This window comes from Ciona intestinalis, chromosome 11 (genome assembly GCF_000224145.3).
Source record: "Ciona intestinalis chromosome 11, KH, whole genome shotgun sequence".
NCBI lineage: Eukaryota > Metazoa > Chordata > Ascidiacea > Phlebobranchia > Cionidae > Ciona > Ciona intestinalis.
In genome coordinates this window covers 589,524-605,118 of record NC_020176.2, presented here as the reverse complement: position 1 = coordinate 605,118, position 15,595 = coordinate 589,524, and the positions used below count along the sequence as shown (strand labels likewise).

Sequence of the window (15,595 nt, the reverse complement as noted above, 5' to 3'; positions counted from 1 at the left end):
TTTAAATTTACATGTATGTAAAATAATAAAATGTCTGATATAGAAATCTAGTTGCTTTAACCATTGGGAAATAGTTGGGCAACACTGTAAATCAACTGTCAATATTTTTGTAAAAGCGCGAACGTTAAACCGCTATAAACAACAAAAGTACGACGAGGTAAACAAAGTATATTGGCAGTTTTAAGTTAAAAATGATATAGTGGCTAGGTTTTAAGTACCCTATCTGAACTAGCAGTGTATGTATTTTTACGGGAATTTTCTCATTTTAACCGACTGCTAGTTTTGTGTTGCATTTTTGAACTGCGAAAATTCCAAACTGAATATCGGAATTAGTTTCTGGACCAAAACTTCTTAATATAATCCCAGTCGCATTAAGTAATACGGTGTGGCCTTTGTGTTTTGTCCAGTGTGCAGAGTATGGCAGGTACATCGTACATGCACGATTTGTTTACAAAATTTTAATTATGCTGCACACAAAAAGTTTTACCACGAACGCTAATTAATTAAACGGTGAACAAAATCTGTAATAAAATAATAAATAAAAGGAACGGCCATATTCTGCAGACTGGTTAAACTTATAAATTAATTATTATTGAACAGATGAAGTAATATTTGTTGCTTTATAATTACCTTCATAAAAATGGCAAATGCTGGTGCATTGAACGATCATTCTTATCATCAAGGATTGTCTTTTGGTGACAAGATGTATCCTATCGGTGGAGAAGAAGAATTGGAAATGTTTCAAGTGTTACAGGAAAATCGTAAGAAGCAGGAACTTATACAGAAGATGATGGAACAACAGCATGAGCTTCGTGCTTTGCAGGAGAGGCAGAGACAACTATTAAAAGCTCAACAACAATATTCTGAGTTAGATTATGCCGCTGAGAATGAGTTGAAAGAGAAGTTAAGCAGACTTCAAGCTGCGAAGAGTAAAATAACTAAGCTGCAAGATTTGATTAAAGTTGTGCAAGAAGCTGGTGATGCAGATGTGGTGAGCTCCCATGATAAAAGTGGACAGAAGATAGTGGAATTGGGCGAAAGTTTCAATGATTGTTCTCGACCAGTAAATGAGAAGTTGGATGAATTGAATTCTGTTGTTCGTAATTTACTGAGGGATATTGACCAAATGGAACATTTAAATGCTTCGTTGGAAGAAGAAATGCAAAAGTCTGACCACAGTGATGCGAAGAAACAGTCTCAGCGAGATCTAATTCAAAACACTGAATATTCAGAAGAAAGATTTTATCAAAACCCTGCTTTGGCCTCACCATTGCCTATTGTTAAAGTTATTGGAAAGAAACAAGATTTAGAAAGAAGTATTGGTTATGGTGAAGGGGTTACACAGACGTCACGCAGCAGCACGCCATCAAAGTCTCAATATTACATTGAACGCCATGATGTAGGTAATGCAAATGTTTCGCAAATTACTCCGGTCAAAGTGAGTCCACGTGAAGAGGTTGAACAAGAAGTTAATGAATCAGCTTCTGCTTTGAACTGGGAGATGAAGAGACAGCAGTTGCTTCTACAGGAGCTGTCCCAGCGTCGGGCAGAGCTCGAAGCTTTAATTAAAGAAAGCCAAGGATCAGAGTATAACGTGGCTGAATCAATAAAGGAAGAAGAAGAACCAAAGGAAGATGTTACAAGCGATATCCGACCACCGATGAGTCTTAATGAAACAAACATAAGGAACTTAATTGATAATTTGAGATCCTCAAGTTTGGACGGCACGACACAGAAAACTACGGCAACCTGGGGTTCTAGTTCTGCAAGTTCTGTGTCGGAGATGGAAAATCAAAGTTTTTCTGTTCAAGATGATAGACAGGTGTGTGACTTCTCGCAGCAGTGGATGGAAAGAAGCAACCAAGGGACACAAACCCAGTTTGAAACATCCAACGAGTATGAAGCGTACGAATCATTTCTTGATGAGAGTTATAAACAATTTGGTGTAGATGAACATGCAGATGAACCATGGGAGAATGTGGCATTTGAATTATGGGATGCATTGGAAAGAAATACAAAGATGCTGAAGATTTTGATGGATGATCAACGATCACTATCTGGCCTTCTGCAAAACACAATAAGTGTTCGAAATGGTTTTGATGGGAATTCTGTCTCTTATGGAATATCGCCAGACTTTATTATCTACCAGTTGGATAACTGCTCAGCCCAGATATTTGCTTGCCAGAAAAACATCACTGTCCTTCAGCAGAAGCTTAATAAGATGCAAAGTGATCATCCCAATGTAGATCTTATATATGGGTTGTCGAGATCATTTGGTTGGAATACTGGCCATTATGAAGAGACAAACCCAATGAGGTATAGTGCTCGAAGCATGACAAGGTCACCCATGTATTACCAAAAGCCAACCAATCTTCAGCAGTTTTCCCCAAGAGCAAATAAACAGCAAGCTAGCCCACAAGCTACTGTGGAGAGGAAGGTTAATTTAAATCGATCGTCAAAACTTCCGAATGCGATTGTGAAAGAAAAACAACCAGAGATGAACAACAACAATAAAAAAGTTAAAACTGAGGTTAGTAAAACTGTGTACACGATTTCACAACATGTTTATTGCTGTAGTGTGTAATACATATTGTATATTACTTCAAGTTTAGATTTGCATTTATCTCACAGGTGGTTACTCTATTTTTATGTATAGTTCGTATATTCACACCGCACATTGTTATTGTTTATATGTTAAACCAACTGTAGTGATGGATTAATTGGCCTAAATCCCACGTTACATGGCATGCCTTCCTTGCAGATGGCACTAAAATTAAATAAAAAATCAATCTAACACTGAAATCGTATCTTATTTTTAGGCAAATTATTTTTCTTTCAGACGGTTGAAAATCTTGGCAATGAATCTGCAAGCAACCCTTTATTTGAAGGACTGCGCGATACAATATATTCCGAAGCTGCTGCACTTATTTCACAAAATGAGTGTCGGCCGCATTTCCTGATCGAATTATTCCGTGAGTTGCAGCAACTTAACAGTGATTACTTGCGACAACACTGCTTGTATGTTGTACGTGACATTGTAAGTGGATATCTTACTGAGTCTCCAAGAGCAAGGAAAAGCATCAGAAAGACAGGTATATAAACTTCAACTCCCTATTTCATATTGTCTCAACAATCTCATGGTCCCCATAGTAAAACTTTGTGCAAACATCAAATATATGTTATACTGTTGTATGAGAACTTCAAATGTGAATTTTATCTGTATTAAGCTAGCCACATTGGCATATTATTAACTAGATCTAAAAACATCTGCCATAATAATCCATTTTTCACTGCTATTGCTACCATGTATACTATTACTGAAGGTTTTGTAACCAACATTGTCCAGTTATTATATTAGAGCCTATTAGCCTTGCCTAAATTTATTTATTTTGATAAGATTAAAGTTGATACTATTGTATTTCTAATAATAATCAAAAGGGGTTCCTATTGTACTTCTAATCAAGTTTTATATTATTTTTTTCTTAAAAATTACGTGGTAAAGTTATTTCCCTCCACCCTTTATAAACAGGTGGTTTATGCGAAGAAGTTGGAAATTATTCTGAGAACACACCAAGCGAAAGTATGGTTCAGAGTGATGATAATAACGGGCGTAAGTTTTAACTTATTTGGAATATTAAAACAGTAAAAGAAAAAAAAAATATATATATATATATATTTTTGATCATGGTTGTCAGCAATTACTAGATTTTTTAAGGGAAAGTATAAACCTATTTGGCTATTTGTAATCAAATCAGACATTTACTACATTTTTTGAAAACTAAAAGCAAGATTTAAGCAAGATTGTACTCTAACATAAGAGTCTTGTGTGGTTATATTATAGGCAGACCAACCTTGGAATTTTCTGTAAAACTGTCCTTACCTCCCCTAGATTTTAAAAAGCATGGGGTTTATGAATGCATGTGTATAATAATAACGTTTTCTTTTGCAGCCAGCATGCCCACAACGGGGGCGACGTTACGTTACGATTACGCACTCGATGTTTCAAGTGGTAGCGAACTTTCGACCCCCATTCCCTCAATTGATGATGACGCTACAAACCCTTTTGCAACCGACTACCTTGGAAGCACGGTGGTTTATCTGGATGAAGCCATGCAGAAGGTTAGAGAGATGGAGAGAATGAAACAAGAAGAGAAGGAACCAACAAATACAAACGTTGGAAATCGTGATTATGTGTCTCGGGTGGAAAGACTAAACAAAATTGATGCGAAACGAATCGACACCTGTATTAAGGGAATAATGGCAAAGGTATCAAGTTATTAACATGTGTGATAAACAAGTTAATAAATAAATCTAGTTTACCTTTTAAACAACTTAAGTGTTTGTAACATTGTAGTAGCATAAATTATGCATGAGTTGTAATATGGGTAGCCTATTACAACATTGGGGCTGTGTAAACTACACTGTGGAATTCTGACATGTGGTCCAATTTAAGCCACTGCCAAATAAAAGTTTTGCTTATTTACGTTACTAATAAAAGAATGCAGTTGTTAACTGGTTAAGAATTTGCCCAAATTTAATTTTGTGAATTTTTTTTTAAAGTTTGGTGACAAACAAAATTATATGTTCAACAACATGACTTGATATTTGTCTTTAAATCATATACCGGTGTTCAGAAAGCCACCGTGCACTGTTCTTATTTTTTTGTATTTACTAATTATAGTATTTAGAACAAAATAAAGGTCCAAGCCTGTATTGGTGCTAACGGAGGTCACTTTCAACATTATTTATAATTGTCATTCATATTTACCTCCTGGATTCTTTAAGTGTACTAAAACATGTCTGTTATTAAGCAAGTGTACAGTGACTTTCCGAACAGCTGGTATTTTTCTTATAGATAATCCCAATGATGAAAAACAATGAAGAGATTTGTACAATGGATAAAATGAAGGAGTTGTGTTCTTATATTGTTGGTTTGTTTGAAGTCGAATACTTTGGACGTGTTACCTCTCAAGGTTTGTGGCTGTTTTGTTAGACATACTTAAACAATATATATATAGAACATTTATTTTATATTTTTAAGGGTTGAGGAATGCAAATAGGCGTTGTGAAGTGTTCACCTTTACTCGGTAAAACCTTTTAAAGGTTGTTTTGTTGAAAAAAAAAAGAATTATTTTCGAATATTACGTTTGAAAATGGTTTTTACAGTTATATTGTGATCTATTATTAAAATAAAAAGTTATCTTAGTATCGCTATCAAGTTTTGACAAGAGCAAAGTAAAAATCAACTTTAAACTGTTCACATCATTCTTATCCAGTTTTAAGTTACAGGGTTTATTTTATTGCATCAATTAAGATTAAGTAGTGGGTGCCCGTGAAGAATCCTCTTTCTATGTTGTAATGACTAACCATCAACCATCTTTATCAGGATTAACATGGGAGAATCTTCCGGATCAATTCCGCATCCAACTGACGACCATCCTCTTGGATTGCACAGGGAAGTATCTGGGATTATCTTTGGATCAAATAGGGGAGGACCTTGTGATTGATGTGTCCGAGGTCCTCTTTAATGAGCTTGCATTCGCTCTCATGATGAAGGAGATGAGCAGGAGGAAAGAGGAGGATGAGGGAGCAAGGAAGGAGGTGATTGTGAGGGTTGGGTGGATTTGTGTTGTGCAGTTGGCTATTAAATGTAAAGCTACTGTTTTACACTCAGTGGCGCAGCCAGAAAAAATAAGGGGGTGGGGAAAGGTTTAATAAAAAAATGTTCAAAAAAATTTTTTTTTTGGTTTAAAAGGGGGGGTCGTGACCCCCAGGCTGCGCCACTGATTACAAAGATCGAATGGTTTAACTGATGCAACTGTGCCCACATGGTTAATTGAGGTCTGCAGCTGCTATTTAATTTTTCCATTTGCTCAAAACCTCTTTTTTCTCAAATTTTAAAAATAAGCATTCATCTAATGATAATGATAATTCTACCCCTGCAGATAGATGATAGCAGCAGTGATTCATCCAACTCTGGTGATGATTCCGATAAAGATTCAGTTAAAAGTGATGCCACAAAATCAAGTGAAAATAATTTGTCATCGCTGAGTGAAGAGGAATCTGTAGCTGATGAAAATGTAGCTGGAAACACTGGTAAGTTGGGGTTTATGTATATGTTGTTGGTTACCAGTGTGTTATTGTTAAAGTGTGGGAAAAAAATATTATTCTGTACGTCCTTGTTGGTCATTCATTGTAACCATGTGGTTGTGCTGATGTGGAAATAAACCCAACCATAAACTTTACAATATCCACTTATAGATTCTGTGGTAGTTGACTTATCAGTGAGTGAAACGAAACCCCTTACAAGTTATGGTAGTGGTGAGGATGAGGAGATGGGTTCAGGGGAGGAATATGAATATAATGAAGCTGAGGTATCAACATCTATACAACAAGCTGCAATGCAGAAAGGTGGGTGATGATAAATATGATTGTTGCAAACTTAAGTTAGAAATCTCTTCATATCCTGTTAGGTTTAGAAATATTTATGTTTAGAAATGTCTGGTTTTGTTCAGTAAAATGTTCCATGGCCCATTTTTACAGCGTTGCTTTTATTTGCTTATTGTGTGTTATGATATTAGGAGATTATAATGCACGTACAGTCATCGGCATTTGTAGCTTTGTAGATTAACTAATTCCTTATTCGTTTAATTTAGAAGCTGGCTTTCTAGCAAGCTCCAATCAGGGTAATGTCTCAAACTTGGCCCAAGGTGATGTCCCAACACTCTCACATAAAGATAGCATACCACTCCCCACTCAGTTTGTTGAAGTTTCAAATGAAGAAGAGAAAGAAAAAGATGAACTTGAGGAAAAAGAAGAAGAAGGTAATATTTGTAACCAAACCATTTGCTTTAATGATTGATAGCAGTTGTTCAAGTATTACAAATTACAACAATTTAAAATCACCAGCTTTGATTCCCCTTAAAAAACAGCTCTTAAAAATAATTTCACAGTTTTTATTTCTAGCAGTCATGACAGATGTTGTTTCTGATTTTTTTAACTATAGTAGGGTGGGGGAAGATGGGACACCTTTAGCACATAAAATCCCAATATCCTGATCAAGTTTTAAACAATTAACAACGGTCTATGAGAGTTGTGAGGATATGGTTTCATAATTCTTTGAATGTTCTTTGTTTACTACCAAATCGGACGGGAGAATAGAATGATAAGGTGTCCCATCTTTTCCCACCCTACTATATAACTTTATGCTTGTGACAACCATGCCCAAATATTTATTAAATTTAACCGTATGCAAGTTATAATATAAAATATATTTTCAGAATATACTTCCGACAACGAAAAGGAAAATGTTGAAACACCTGAGATAAACGATAAACAAGTTGAAGAATAAGATTTCTATGAGTTGCCATACTAACCAATTGTACGTACAAACATGTTGAGTTCTGTTTTTAAAGTTGCCAAGTATGTTTTAAGCCAGAACTTGTCACTATTTGCATTCCAATACGCCACAGTGCCATCATAAGTACAGACCTATTAAAATTGATAACATTGCATTATATAATGCATAAATATGTTGTAATACTTAATTGCGTAAGTTGTTAATGTTGTCTTCAATTTTTGTATTTAGTTTTCTTTAAACCAGTGCTTTTTAATTTTTTTTTTGCAACTTAAATATCAAGCATGAAACAATAGCCCTGGCACCCTAATTGAAAATGTTTTTTTGGAAAAACAGTCAACATGTTATGTGAACCACTGTAGTAGGCAAACAACCAAATTACAATTTGCCATTTCGAAACAGTATAAATGACATTGTTAAACAAATTTTACCTGTTATTTTACAAAACAATAAAAAGTTTTGTAAACATATGGCAACATAGGTTTAACCATTACAACCCATTAAGAAGCACTGCTTTAACCCGGACATAGATTTACTAATTTCCAGCATTCATATAAAGTGTGCAAGAGTGACTGCCTAGTTTTATTTGTAGTTGTAGCCAACAGTTCATGTTGTTGCCATAAAAATACTTTAACTTCAAACAAGTTTTGCTAAATTGTTATTCATTTGCCTAAACGGTTCTATTTGTACCTTTTGAAGTAGAATGTATTTTACAGTAACATTGTAATTGTAGTTTAGTTAAAGTTTTTTAGCGTTCGTATTCCTACTAAAATATTCATAAACAGGTGAATTTGGTGGTAAAAAAAAGTTCAATATTTTTTCAGAGGTGCTTACCCCAAAACTGTGATAATTATATTTTTGTATCCAAATTTGCTGACGATTTTAATGAATAAATACAACATTGTGATTTCATAAATACAAGACCATTTTGTTTCACACAGTTGAGTATTAAGTCATAATGGCTCTCATTTCAAATTCAGGTGTATTATAAAATGTTTAAGTTTATATAAATCTCAATTTCCTGGTGTATCGCATTATAAAATCTCAGCTATGGTTGCTATAAGTTACCTTGCAACCATACAAAAAATCTTCTACTCGCATGAAACACATAAATATATCAAAGATACTTTGTATATTCAACTAAACACTTTTTAAAGTTAATTTGAGCCTTGATATAGGACACCTATATACAAAGGCGCCAAACCTGGGGTGGTAAGGTGGGCATGCCAACCCTGGAATTGCCCGCACCGTACTTATCAGTAAATCTTGGACCAAATTTATTTAACAAAACCCGCATCTGCCTGTTGCTGCATTATAAAAGGTTTGTAGATTGCATTGAAAGCAAAAGCTAAGGATCTGTTTTGTTTAAAACACATTATTTAAAGATGTTATTGCAGTATTTTGATTGAGTGGCATAAGAATGAATTTGAAAATATATAAAACTATCATATTACATCCTCTCATGTGTGGTGAGATTTTCAATAAGTTAAACATATGCTTCATTTCCTTCCAATTTGCCCTGAGATAAACCTATTCGATCAAATTTGTTTCAAATGGTATGTTGTATCAGTAGTTATGTAATGCTGTAACATACACAAGGTTTTATTATTACGCAGATATTGAATTGAAGGTTGTGTATCCTATAATGCACATAAAGTAAGTTAAATCTGAATATAAAGTTTTAGTTTTAAGACAGGTCTTCTTGATGTTCTAAGAAGTTGATTGAAAACTGCAGCATTTGGAAGCGATCATTTCTGGGAAATTAACTTTGATTACTTGTGTGTTTGATATGATTACTCTGATCATCATTGTTTGTTCGTATGCAGTTTACTTGCAATGCAAACAACTAGTTTGTTTGTTAAGTTAATGATTTATAAATTGCAAAACTGATCTGAGTAAATTGATACATTCGGGTTAAAGGCATTGTTGGGATTAGCGAACAAATGAAATGCGAAGAAACGAGTTTCTGTTATTTATCTGCGGTCTTGTAATAGGAGGGTTGATTGCGGTAACTTTACATAAATACAGTGATACAAGTTTAAGGTAAGAGAAGTTTTTGTATTATTTGTAGTGGCGGGCATCCAAGGAAGCCAGCTTGGGGATCATTCTAACTAATAGTTTGTTCTATATGGGTGAGGCCCGGCAGCGTGACATGCCATGGGTCCTAGGATTTAGGCCAAGATTAGCCCATTACATCGAGATGCTAGTCCTAACTAATCACTACTCCAGACAAATTGCAAAGGCTTGGAACTTGTTGTAATAGCGATATAAATTGGTTTGCCCTCCCCCTAACTAATAAAATTTGTCTATGACACTTATTAATTAATCGAGAAACATCGAATTATGATCCTGTGGTTTGTGGGACATTATCATAGAACCGGGTATATGGTACATTATAGCTAAACTCCAATAAAAGATTGGCATAGCTAATTCTAGAGGGTGAAAATTGAAACTTTTCATTGCTTAAGATTTTTGATACTTGAGTTTTTAGGCCAGTTCGATCACCAGAAGTATCACAATATAATTTCGTGTCAACAAGAACAGAAACTACAACATGCGGTATTTATATGTTTGTTTTATTTCTAACACGGGTGGGGCAGGTGGGGATATGGTTTTCATTTTCATGCCACTGGAAGCCAGATCACTTTGCCATAATACAACAATCCTTTTATGACCAATGTCAGTACAATATGTGGCTTGTCAGGTTCAAAGTAAATAAAAATATATTTTTGCTTCACCAAGTTAAATTAAACAAACTGTTCCACAATTTACAGCCTATGTGTTAGTTTGTTTCATTAGATTCAATCTTCAAACGCATCGTTACTTTATTAAGGATGATTAAAACAGACTGCGCCATAAGAGACACATAAAATTAAAGATTGGTTTCTTCTTTTTATGTTACAGTCCCCATATATAAATATACACTAAATATATGATGCAGTTCGGGCAGGGTACTAAAGGTCCGTGCCACAGTTTGAAATTTATGTATAAGTTTAATAAACCTCACTACTGTATTAGAAGAGATAAATATAATTATACCCTGTTTTAGTCTCTTACACGATACGTATGGGATAGAACACCCTTGTTATAACGACTGTAGTTGTCCTACTACACAAGAATTATAATTGTTACATTCATTGATTCGTCTCTATTTTTAGCTGCAGAATCGACAGCAAAAAACATCAGCAATGTTCGTGTCTTGTGCTGGGTGATGACATCACCGATGACGTTGTTTACGAAAGCTGTGCATGTGAGGGATACTTGGGGGAGAAGATGTGATAAAATATTGTTCATGAGCTCGGAAGATAACGAGGTATTTGGGGAGAGTTTGGGTTTAGTGAAGAATCCCCACCTATGTTATCTGACTGCTAAACCAATAACTAACCCTTACCACTAACCCTTAACTACCAATTAGCAACCTCTAACATTTTCCACCAGCCTATTCTGTATCATACTGGAGGATTCTTCACTTGTGTCAAAGTTTGTAAAAAGTTAAATATTTCTTAGGCTCATACGCTCATGATTTCATTTTTGCCAATAATGTATTTACAAATAACACACGTCTTAAACTTTTTCTGACTATAAATGACGCATGAGAACTCTTTAGAGTGCAGTAACTGCCATCAAAGGCAAGGGCCACCCCTGTTTGAAAACCAATCAATGTTCAGAAACCCCAATTAAATTTAAAAAATAGCAATATAAAATATAATTTGGTTTTGTCCCTCTGATATTTTTGATTTACCTACTGGCTTGCACACCATTGTTTCAACAAATAACTTAAGGTTAAACTAAAAACTAGTAATAAACATGCATGCTTCATGTCATGTATAGTTCTGTGGAGTAAGAGGGGACACCTTTGGTACATAATATCTAAATATCCTGACATGCTTCAAACAATTAACAATGGTCTATGGGAGTTGTGAGGATACAGTTTTTATAATTCTTTGAAAGTTCCTTGTTTACTAGCAAATGAGATGAGAAAATAGAATGAAAAAGTGTCCCATCTTCCCACACTCTACTATACTTTATTTTAGTAATATTTCCAGAGTACTTTTAAACAAATATTTGTATTTCTGAAATTGTGCAGTACAAGTAATAGTTATGCATGTTTCGTGTAATATACTTTATTTGTTATCTATTTGCAATGTATTTTATAAAAAAGTTAATAAATATTTGTGTTTCAGAAATTGCCAGCTATCGGGTTAGGCGTAAAGGAAGGTAGGGAACATCTTTATGATAAAACAGCAGCTGCGTTTCAGTATATTTGGACGCATCATAAAGATGAAGCGGATTGGTTCCTCAAAGCTGATGATGATACTTATGTTATAATTGAAAATTTAAAGTAAGAAAATTTAAATATTTTATAAAAATCTTGTTCTGGTGGAATGTATATGTTCAGCCATGTCGCATAGCGGTTGGTACTTGCTTATAGACTAGAGGATACAGGTTCAAAGCTTGGCCCTGCCACTATTGTTGGGCTAGACACTCAATAACACTCGCTCCAACATAGTGGTTTCTTATGGGTTGTCTGAATTGCCAACCATATGTAAAATGAAGTCTTGCCGAATGGCTGTCGAAACGTCCGAAATAGACTACTTTTTTATTCCAGATATGCCACTGAATGATTATTTACATTCTTTTTGGTAGCAGAATTAACAGCTGTTGATTCTGAACCAATGTAATCTACAGGTTGTTGTTAAAGGACCACGACCCATACTTGCCCATGTATTTTGGTCGTAAGTTTACACCAATGGTTAAACAAGGTTACATGAGCGGGGGGGCTGGTTATGTATTGAGTAAAGCTGCACTAAGTAGGTAAGTGTCCACACAAAAATATCTTATTTAAATCAAAACAGAACCATCTGGAACATTTGAACACTAGATATTGTACAGCAAGACTTTGAAACTTTTTTTGCTCACAACTCCTTTAATTCTTCTGAAATTTTATGCAACAATTTACAACTTGGTGTTTAATTAATGGTTTATTAGATTAAACTACTTGTTATAATATGTTTTGTTCTTTTGTTTTTTCCATAAGCCTGCTATCACTTTCCTTTTGTTTTTGTATACCAATCTTCTGTACCGTGGCGGAAGAGATAAAATTTGTATAAAAATTTAAAAAAAATAAAAAAACGAAAATATGAATATATAGTAGCATGGGGGAGATGGGACCCCTTTTCATTTTATTTTTTTATCCCATTTGGTAGTAAACACAGAACATTTAAAGAATTTTAAAACTGTATCCTCAGGACTTCCATAGACTGTTGTTAATTGTTTAAAACATAATCAGGATGTTTGGATAATATGTGCTAAAGGGGTCCCATCTTCCACCACAGTAATTTATAAAAAATAAAGAGATTAATTCAGATTTGATCGCGCAACTCGTACACAAAGATGTATCCCCCTTGATTCTAATGAAGATTTAGAAATTGGTCGATGTATGCAACACATTGGGGTAAAAACCATGGATTCGAGAGATCCAGAGAAGAAGGAAACCTTTTTTCCTTTCTCTCCTGCATTGCATATCTTACCAGGAAACATACCAAAAGATAGCTGGTATTGGAAGTACATAGCTCACCCCAACCCTTCTGTAAGTATAGAGACTGCTCTGTGTTTTATTCAGTAATGAATTTCTAACAATATTTTGATTTTTTGTACTGGGATAAAATAAATGGAAAAAAACTAGAATCGCAGGCCTGAAAGAGGAATAATTAAAATCTATTTTTATAATCACATTAAAAATCTCTTATATTAAATTTGTCTTTTTGCTTCAGGGTCCCGGATGTTGCTCTAAACATATGATTTCGTTTCATTACGTACAACCAGATATGATGCACATAATACATCACTTTATATACCGTATGGAGGCGTATGGTGTCAAAGCTCAAAGTTACGTTTAAGTACAAATGAATGATACAAATACCACAGAAGTCCTTGGTGTCAAAGTGTGAATGCGTGGTGTGTCAAGTGAAGCCACAAAGGTTGCTCAAGAGCCACGGAGTCAAGAAGTGTTCAAACACCAAGTGGAATTTAGAAGCACAAACTTTGTAGTTGCTATTTAACTACATAAGATAACCACTTATTTACAAGAGTGTCACAGAATAACTGTTTGGATTGTAATGTGTGTTTTGTTGCCACATATGTTGGTATAGTAAATAAAAGACTACATTGAAGAAAATGTATTCGTGTTGATCTGTTAACAGACACAAATATGGCCCCAACAGACATAAATATGTCACAACAGACATAATTAGGTTCACAACAGACATAAATATCCCAACAGACATAATTATTATCCCAACATACTGTCGAGGCCATAATTAGATTTGTTGTGATCATAGTTACCATAATTTTACATGTTGGGACCATTTAAGGACAATATTTATGTCTGTTGGGATGATATTTATGTCCGTTGGGATAATAATTACGTCCGTTGGGACCATATTTATGTCTGTTGTGAAATAATTATGTCTGTTGGGGCCATATTTATGTCTGTTGTGATAATAATTATGTCTGTTGGGGCCATATTTAATGTCTGTTGTGATAATATTTATGTCTGTTGGGGCCATATTTATGTCCGTTGGGATAATATTTATGTCTGTTGGGACCATATTTATGTCTGTTGTGAAATAATTATGTCTGTTGGGGCCATATTTATGTCTGTTGTGATAATATTTATGTCTGTTGGGGCCTTTATGTTGCCATTTATGTCTGTTGAAAATGTCTGTTGGGGCCATATTTATGTCTGTTGTGAAATAATTATTTCTGTTGGGACCATATTTATGTCTGTTGGGATAATATTTATGTCTGTTGGGATAATATTTATGTCTGTTGGGACCATATTTATGTCTGTTGTGAAATAATTATGTCTGTTGGGGCCATATTTATGTCTGTTGTGATAATAATTATGTCCGTTGGGATAATAATTACGTCCGTTGGGACCGTATTTATGTCTGTTGTGATAATAATTACGTCCGTTGGGACCATATTTATGTCTGTTGTGAAATAATTATGTCCGTTGGGGCCATATTTATGTCTGTTGTGATAATATTTATGTCTGTTGGGGCTATTTATGTCTGTTGGGGCCTTTATGTTGCCAATTATGTCTGTTGGGGACGTCTGTTGGGACCATATTTATGTCTGTTGGGATAATATTTATGTCTGTTGGCGCCATATTTATGTCCGTTGGCATGATATTTATGTCTGTTTGAGTCATATTTATGTCCGTTGGCATGATATTTATGTCTGTTTGAGTCATATTTATGTCAGTTGGGATAAAAATTATGTCCGTTGGGACCATAATTATTTCTGTTGGGACCATTTAAGGACAATATTTATGTCCGTTGGGATGATATTTATGTCTGTTGGGGCCCTATTTATGTCCGTTGGGATAATAATTACGTCCGTTGGGACCATATTTATGTCTGTTGTGAAATAATTATGTCTGTTGGGGCCATATTTATGTCTGTTGTGATAATATTTATGTCTGTTGGGGCCATATTTATGTCCGTTGGGATAATATTTATGTCTGTTGGGACCATATTTATGTCTGTTGTGAAATAATTATGTCTGTTGGGGCCATATTTATGTCTGTTGTGATAATAATTACGTCCGTTGGGATAATAATTACGTCTGTTGTGATAATAATTACGTCCGTTGGGACCATATTTATGTCTGTTGTGAAATAATTATGTCTGTTGGGGCCATATTTATGTCTGTTGTGATAATATTTATGTCTGTTGGGGCCATATTTATGTCCGTTGGGATAATATTTATGTCCGTTGGGGCCTTTATGTTGCCATTTATGTCTGTTGGAGATGTCTGTTGGGGCCATATTTATGTCTGTTGTGAAATAATTATGTCTGTTGGGGCCATATTTATGTCCGTTGGGATAACATTTATGTCTGTTGGGGCCTTTATGTTGCCATTTATGTCTGTTGGAGATGTCTGTTGGGGCCATATTTATGTCTGTTGTGAAATAATTATGTCTGTTGGGACCATATTTATGTCTGTTGGGACCATATTTATGTCTGTTGGGACCATATTTATGTCTGTTGGGATAATATTTTTGTCTGTTGGGACCATATTTATGTCGGTTGTGAAATAATTATGTCTGTTGGGGCCATATTTATGTCTGTTGTGATAATAATTATGTCCGTTGGGATAATAATTACGTCCGTTGGGACCATATTTACGTCTGTTGTGATAATAATTATGTCCGTTGGGACCGTATTTATG

The 15,595-nt window shown here is 34.8% G+C and overlaps 2 protein-coding genes across 4 annotated transcripts; both read left to right on the top strand.

The window, feature by feature from the left end:
- Positions 1 to 604: 604 nt before the first annotated feature.
- LOC100186686 (pericentriolar material 1 protein) lies at positions 605 to 8,268 on the top strand. 2 transcript variants are annotated; one of them, XM_018814066.2, is made up of 10 exons: positions 605 to 2,530; positions 2,840 to 3,092; positions 3,530 to 3,610; positions 3,950 to 4,266; positions 4,856 to 4,973; positions 5,387 to 5,601; positions 5,946 to 6,096; positions 6,262 to 6,411; positions 6,660 to 6,824; positions 7,281 to 8,268. In XM_018814066.2, exons 1-10 carry the CDS (start codon positions 641 to 643, stop codon positions 7,349 to 7,351), a joined length of 3,411 nt encoding a protein of 1,136 aa, XP_018669611.1. In that variant the 5' UTR covers positions 605 to 640; the 3' UTR covers positions 7,352 to 8,268. The 2 variants fall into 2 exon arrangements, with proteins under 2 accessions (XP_018669611.1, XP_002127807.1); XM_002127771.5 differs by having other exon boundaries at positions 6,657 to 6,824.
- Positions 8,269 to 8,366: 98 nt separating this feature from the next.
- On the top strand, positions 8,367 to 13,535 carry LOC100182788 (glycoprotein-N-acetylgalactosamine 3-beta-galactosyltransferase 1-like). 2 transcript variants are annotated; one of them, XM_018813925.2, is made up of 7 exons: positions 8,367 to 9,400; positions 9,849 to 9,916; positions 10,522 to 10,670; positions 11,542 to 11,699; positions 12,047 to 12,172; positions 12,725 to 12,947; positions 13,132 to 13,535. In XM_018813925.2, exons 1-7 carry the CDS (start codon positions 9,306 to 9,308, stop codon positions 13,255 to 13,257), a joined length of 945 nt encoding a protein of 314 aa, XP_018669470.1. In that variant the 5' UTR covers positions 8,367 to 9,305; the 3' UTR covers positions 13,258 to 13,535. The 2 variants fall into 2 exon arrangements, with proteins under 2 accessions (XP_018669470.1, XP_026692630.1); XM_026836829.1 differs by having other exon boundaries at positions 10,516 to 10,670.
- The last annotated feature ends 2,060 nt before the right edge of the window (positions 13,536 to 15,595 follow it).